The 7,334-nt window shown below is 48.7% G+C and overlaps 1 protein-coding gene across 6 annotated transcripts in view; it reads left to right on the plus strand.

Annotated features, from left to right (window-relative positions):
• LOC109541490 (histone-lysine N-methyltransferase 2C-like) overlaps positions 1-7,334 on the plus strand; it is a gene marked incomplete at its 3' end in the record, with an annotated part of 24,780 nt that extends 17,446 nt beyond the window's left edge. For all 6 annotated transcript variants that reach the window (XM_048661451.1, XM_048661456.1, XM_048661455.1 and 3 more), the window contains 5 exon segments: positions 862-3,202; positions 3,253-3,464; positions 3,517-3,832; positions 3,894-4,409; positions 6,875-7,334. In XM_048661451.1, coding sequence (XP_048517408.1) covers positions 862-3,202; positions 3,253-3,464; positions 3,517-3,832; positions 3,894-4,409; positions 6,875-7,334 — 3,845 coding nt within the window.

Here is a 7,334-nt window from a genome sequence, read left to right on the forward strand (position 1 = left end):
CACGAACCACAGACTCAACGCTGACTCCCCTACAATAACTGCAGACGGCCAAACGACACAACCGAAAAACGACGTAAGGTACCTTGGGATAACAATCGACCACAAACTCAAGTTCACTAAACACACACGAAACATCAGAACAGAAACGATAAAAAGAACAAAACACTTTCGATCACAAAGGAATTAGTACAAATACCGCGACAAAAATATATACCCTCTTGGACTACGGACATATACTCATGGCCAACGGAACAGAAAGGACAAAACGATACGTACAAACAACTGAACAAATTGCACTAAGACTAATAACACGAATAAGACACCCCCAAAACCCCCTGCACAACCCTTCCAACCAACTACTATACGAACGCACAAACATGACCAAAATTTCGGAAAGACTAATACACTTACAGACAAAATGGACAAACAACCCCCACAACTGGACCATACTGAATCCCCTTTGCCTAACAAGACAGGTAAAACATTCCCGTTTTCGTACCCCAACAGATACTTTACTAAAACACCTACAAACGCAACTGAACTAACAACTAAGACCTGTTTGTTTTGTAAGCCAGGAATTAATTTTAGAATAAGCTAGGCTAAGACACATATGTACTACTCAAGGGCAGAAAGACCGATTGGATCGTTAGCCTTTTTCTATAGGAAATAAAGATATATATATATCTCTAAAAAAAGTCATCAACATTTTTGCAGCAACAGAACTGAGTTACTGCGCCGGTGCGTTGGGTTGGTGCACCAAGTCAACTCCTAAAAATTCACTGAGTTACACAGGCCTAGAGCAGATCCCTTAACGCTCGTCCATTCGATTCTGAATAGTCGCTAATTCGTATCTTTCCGTAGGTGATCGACAAGCCTTCGTGTGTCACGACCACGCACGATTGCGGCCTGCCGAAGAAGATTTTCGAAGAAGACTCGGAGGGCGACGACAAAAAGAACGTGTCGGTGTTTGTTAAAAAGGGCGACGCGCTTGTGCTGGCAAACGCGCAGCGCAAGCCGATCGCGGTGCGAAAGCCAGTGGCGCCCGAGCTGAAAATGACCGCGCAAGTGATCCAGGAGACCATGCAAATCACGGCCACTGAAACGGTGAGCGGCTTTGAGGGCTCGGCCGAGGACAAATCGGTGGTGATATCAATCCCGTCGCCCACGCCTTCCCAAGAACAGATGCTAGACAACATCGCATTGCAGGCCTTGGAGGACAATCGCAGGCGCGAGTTCGAGTCCTTTGAGGACGTACTCGACATGATCGAGAACATGCAGCACTCGGACGAGCAGCAGAAGGCGCCCGCGCCCACTCCCACTCCCAAGCCGGAGGCGTCGCCGCCCAAGCAGGCCATGCCGCAATTGAGCCCACTGTCGCAGCCGGCTGAGCTCACGTCTAATATGGCAAGTGCGTCGCAGCAGCTGCGCACGTTGTTGTCCACCCTGCAAACGACGGCAACGTCGCAAAGCGCCCACGTGGAGGCCAAGCCGGTCAATGTGGTGGCGTCACGCGTCATCCAGAAGCCGCAAGTCTCCACCAGTACCAGCAGCAAAGGGTCGTTGACGTTGACCGCCATGTTGCAGAATCAGCCAGCGGCCACGCCCACCACCAAGACGTCAGCGGACACGATCACAGCGGCCAGTCTACTGGCGACACCTGTCAGCTTGTCGCGCACTAGTTTTTCGCCGGCGCTTGCACAAGCTCAACCCAATGCCATCTCTGTGATAGCGGCGTCTCCATTCCGCGGCAATCTGTTGCACACCCAACTTACCAAGGCGCGCACCAAGTCGCTGGACGACATCAAGGACATAAAGGAGGAGCCTGAACAGGACTCGCAAAACGTCCTGCTCAAAAAGCTGCTGCAGAACACTGCGTGCGCTAGCACGCAGTCGCCACCCCCTAGTTCAGTGGCGGAGCAGCCCAAGGCCAGCCCGCCCACCCTGGCGTCGCTGCTGCCGCCTGCGAAGAGCGAGGCTCCGCCCCCTGCGCCGCCTCCCAAGCCACGCAGCCTCATCCGAGAAACCTCGTTCGTGTCCAGTCCGGTGGTTCAGCAGCTGCACGTTGATGTGAAAAAACCCACAGTGGCGGCGCGCGAAGAACTCCTATCGCCACCCACGCCGGACTCCAGCCTGCAAACACCGCCCCTGCCAGTCAAGAAGGAGCCGCCCATCGAAATCAAAAAGGAGCTGCTGGACGAAACGTCGCAACACTCCGAGGTGTCCGATCAGGGCAAGGGCGACCTGCCCATCAAAGAGGAGGGCGACGTGGGCGAGAGCAATGTGGAGAAGCCGGCACTGGACAAGGAAGAGCTGAAGAAGCAGAAGCGCCGAATGTACAACCAGAAGCGGCGCCAGAACCAGATGCTCAACAAGGAGCAGAACAAACCAAGCAAGCGCCCAAGGAAGAACTCGAAATTGGACGAGGACTACGACTCATATATTGACAACATGCTCAATCAAATACGTCAGTTGCCGCCCATGGTGGTGTCGGAACCGGTGCTGATGCGCAACTACGGAGTCGTGCCGGTGTTTGGAGCGGGCGACCTCTCGAAGATCGGCACGAAACACTTTGATCCGCGAAAAGGCGACCTGATTGGCTGCTACGGCTGTGCGGTGCCGCCCGAATGCTCGGACTTTTACTCGACTGAACCATACGGCGTGGAAGTCGCCCTTCCGACCAAACCGGCGCAAACCACGCAGCGCGGCTTCTACGAGCAAGAATTTCCGATGATTAAATTCGACGGCGACGACGACAGCAAGTTCTTTGACATGTTTGCACGCGAGGACACCCCCGATTCAATAGTGAGCGGCTCCTCGTCCGATAGCGAGAATTGCGACGGGTTGCGTCTTATCAGCGACGACGAAGAGGAGCCAGTCAAGGGGCGGCAATCGCCGCTCACGCGGCTTCTGAAGCCGATCGCCATCCGACTGAAACCAAGCGGGTTGTGCCTTGATCGTGACCTGGAGCACGAGAAGCCCCGAGCGACGCCCCCAGAACCGACCAAGGACAGCGAGAACATCAAAGTGACGCTAACACTCACCTCTTCGGCCGCCGAAGACATCGTGGGCGTCCTGCGGGATTTGGCAAATATTTTGCAGATTCCGCCGCCCACCACTTATCAGATAGTGGACAGGACTACGTCGTCCGCCCCCCAGAAGCTGGGCATGTACCGGACGAAGGGCAAGGACGGCAAAGAGGGCGGTAAGTTGCCGGGTTTACGCACCCAACTGGGATTAATCGGGGTTTTTTAGCTCCCATAGACATCCAGAGCATCCTCAATGGGGCGGCCAAGTTTTGCAAGCATTGCGACGTTGTCATCCTGAACAACCTGATACGGAAGCGGGTCTCCGACCTGCCCTTCTTGGACAAAGAGCTCGAAGGCGAGGAATTGTATTTCTGCGGCACGCCCTGTTACATGCAGTTTGCGCTGATGAATCGGTCGCCCTCGATTCCCGAGGAGAAGGTAGGTGCTGGAACGGCGAGTGGTGCTGGGAATTGAGGTTTTTGTTGTACAGGCGGCCGCCCTTATTGACCATCTGTCGCAGAGGGGGCGCAAGGCGGAGCCCGCTCTCAAACAGAGCGAGGAGCCGCGGGGCGCCTTCGGCGCCCACTTCGGCTCGATGTTCAAGCAGGCCAGATTCGGGCTGGCGGCTCAATCTCGCGCCCACCGCAACACCGTCTACAAGCTGTGGTTCCCCGGGTGTATCCAGCCCAGTCAGAAGCACAAGAAGCCCACCGACAAGGAAATGATGGAGATGCTCTATCAGATGGGGATTACAGTGACGCCGCCCAAGATGCCCGACGACACGCGCAAATGCATGTTCTGTCAAGGTAGTAGCTAAAACTAGAAAAAACGTAAATTTGGCAACCAACTGTGCGGTTGTTGTTGCAGTGGTTGGCGATGGCGTGGCCGATGGGCCGGCGCGGCTTTTGAACGTCGATGTGGACAAGTGGGTGCATTTGAACTGCGCCCTCTGGTCCGACGGGGTCTATGAAACCGTGAATGGGGCGCTGATGAATCTGGAAAACGCCATGCAACAGAGTCTGAGCACTGCGTGCGCCCACTGCGCCAAGGTGGGCGCCACGATCCGCTGCTTTAAGGCGCGCTGCTCCAACGTGTACCATTTGGCATGCGCCGTGCGCGACGGCTGCGTTTTCTTCAAGAACAAGACCGCCTATTGCGCGGCGCACGTGCCCAAGAACGAGAAAGACAATGAGTTGACCACATTGAGTGTGGGCAGGCGCGTCTATGTGAATCGCGACGAAAACCGGCAGGTGGCCGCTGTTATGCACCATTCGGACACCAACAATCTGCTGCGGGTGGGCAGTTTGATCTTCCTGAATGTGGGGCAGCTGATGCCGCACCAGCTGCAGAACTTCCACACGCCCAATCACATCTACCCCATAGGTAAGCGCTGGTTCCGCATTTGCTCCATGTATCCGTTTGTACAATGATATCAAACTGTTTCTATTGGGCGGAGAATTTAAACGAAGTCTATTCTTAGAATACACAAAAAAACGTGATTTTGTTGACAACACTGTTGAAACTGAAAACATGCCCGAATTGAAAAAGAATTGCACCAAATAACGCTTCAAACAGAAATGCGCCAGCACGTTAGGCCGGGCTAACACTGTGTTGAGTTGCGCTTTTGAGTTAATGAGTTTTATCTCATTGGTTAATGAGTTATAACTCATGGCCGATGGCGGAATTTTAGCATCTAACAAAAAAAAAGCCATCAACATATTGCTTTTACGCATACGATTGCTCGAAACTATTTGGTCCAAAACGAGAAAATCCGGAGATTTGAAGAAACTTAAAAAAAGTGAGAGCGATGATGATGATGAGTTTTCCAAATATTGATTATATGCTTTTGCTTCGCCTGGTCGTTTTTTGATAAAACCTAAATGTTGTCGAAAAAGAAACAAGATAACTTTGTCTCGCTTTTGTCCCAAATTCAAGGGTGAAACGGGTATTCGAAAAAGACGATAAAGAAGACCAAACTGAAAAGACGACTACTTTTCTTGTAAAATCCATCTTTTAACTTTTTTGCATAAAACACTCAGTTTGCCAGTATTTTACAGTAAAACGTTAGGAAAAAACGCGTTGTTCTGTATAGAGAGGGTTTTGTTTAGAAATATTGACCTAAAAGTGAAGAAACCGGAATTTAAATAAACCAAATGATTTACAGCGACAAAAGTGACGAGTTTTCCGAATAATTATTCAATTTTATTCAACAGTCAATTGTACAGCCACTCAATAAATCAATCATATATTCAGTTCTTAGGCTAAGTAAATTATATGTTGCACCTAGGTCACACACAACCTGTATGCGCAAAAAATATGGAAAAAAAGAGATAATACTTTATTTTTTTTATTCTTTTTTTATTTTTAGTTTATATAAAGGAAGCAAAATTATTTATGATAAAATGTTGAGAAATTAGAGCAAATTAAGATATGTCCTATAATTGTTGTATATAATTGGCTTACATTTTTTGGCGAACATTTTATAGTTTGAGTTAGTTTTTATGCTAAGTGGATGAGAATTGTATATTTTTGGACCTAAACTTTGATTGCCATCCCTTCTGTAGAAAGGAACAACCAAACTCTGGTTCGACACCTGTCTGGTTTTGTGCGGGTGCTCAAGTTTTATTTGAAATTTTTCATTCTTGTACAAGAAGAGACACATGTTATAGAAATATAACATTCTAAGGTTCAGTATAGTTTCGCTATAAAGTAGGTCAGTTGTAAAGCATCTCTCTTTCTTAAACATAGTCTTTAATAAGTAATTTTGCACCACATTGAGTGGTTCAAGGGCATTGCTATACAGACAACCCCACACAACTATAGCGTATTGCAAGATGGACTCAACCAATGCTCTATAGATTAACATAAGCAGTCTGCTGCTCAAGAAAATATATTATTTTACTGTAAAATACTGGCAATCTTTTATGCAAAAAAATTAAGAGATCGATTTTTCAAGAAAACTCGTCGACTTTCTTTGGACTTAGTTCTGTTGCTGGGAAAATCTACATGACTTTTTTTAGTTGTTTGAATAAAGTAGTAAAACATTAATCAGGAAAAATGTTGATGAATTTTTTTTAGATGTGAAAGTTCCAGTCTCGGGTCTCGGAAAGTTTTAATAAATGAATTATAACTCATCAACCGATGAGTTATAACTGGGCAACTCAGAGGGCGGCAACAAATCAACACAGTGTGACCCAGGCCTACACTCAAGTGGCTTGAAGTTCTAATTTTTACGGACTTTAACTAAAGTTTATCCTAAAAATCATCTCGTCTTAATTTTTGCGAACTTGAAAACATTGATACAAAAAATGGGCGTTTGCGCGCAGATGCAAAAATTTAAGGCAAGTAGCGACTTGAAATGTTTGCAGTCAACACCAAACCCAGAATCGGGTCTAAAAGTTCTGCTGATTCTCCCAAGTCGTCTCCCGTTTTTAATTTCGGTAAATTAGAAAAGTGTTTTCAATTTGTTGTTGTAAAAATTTCATCCATTCAACCAGTCCTAAAGGCTTCCTCATATTTTTGCCGACTATAAAAAAAATGGGTGTTCGCGAACATGTGCTTTCTGTGCAGAGAAAAACTCCTGAAAAACTGTATAATGGCAGGTTTGCGGTTGTGGGATTCTCGGCTGCCACTCAGGATGTGTCTTAACTTTCCCTGTTTTGCCCAATCCAAAGCCGTAATAATGAAATCAGAAGCACTTTGAGAATCCTATTTTGTTGTGAAAGCTTAAAACTTGAACAATAAATTACCAGCGATTCTTCGGTAACATCGTTGATCGTACAAACGGAAAGATGGGGCATTTGCCTAAATCGTTAGGGCCTAATTCGACTAATCGCCACTGTTGGCAGGCTACAAGATAATCCGGTTCTACTGGAGCATGCGGTACCTGAGCAAACGCTGCCGCTACATCTGCTCAATCCAAGACGCGGGTGGACGGCCGGAATTTCGCGTTTTAGTGCAGGAATTCGGCGAGGAAGATGTCGAATTTCGCGAACATTCGCCCAAGGCGGCTTGGAGCCCCATCCTTGACCGTATATCTGCCCTGCGCCGAGAAGGCCGATGCCTGCAGATGTTCCCGCAGTTCATTTCGGGCGAAGACCTGTTCGGTCTCACCGAGCCGGCCATCGTTCGCGTGCTTGAAAGTCTGCCCGGAATCGAAACATTGTCAGACTACAAGTTCAAGTACGGTCGCAACCCGCTGCTGGAGCTGCCGCTTGCCATCAATCCAACTGGGGCGGCGCGGGCCGAGCCCCGCTTGCGCCACCAGACGCATTGGAAGCGCCCGCATACGCAGCGTACCACTGGCTC

The sequence above is a fragment of the Dendroctonus ponderosae genome, unplaced genomic scaffold (assembly GCF_020466585.1).
Source record: "Dendroctonus ponderosae isolate FM_Combo_2020 unplaced genomic scaffold, Dpon_F_20191213v2 Dpon_F_20191213_1, whole genome shotgun sequence".
NCBI classification, from domain to species: Eukaryota; Metazoa; Arthropoda; class Insecta; order Coleoptera; family Curculionidae; genus Dendroctonus; species Dendroctonus ponderosae.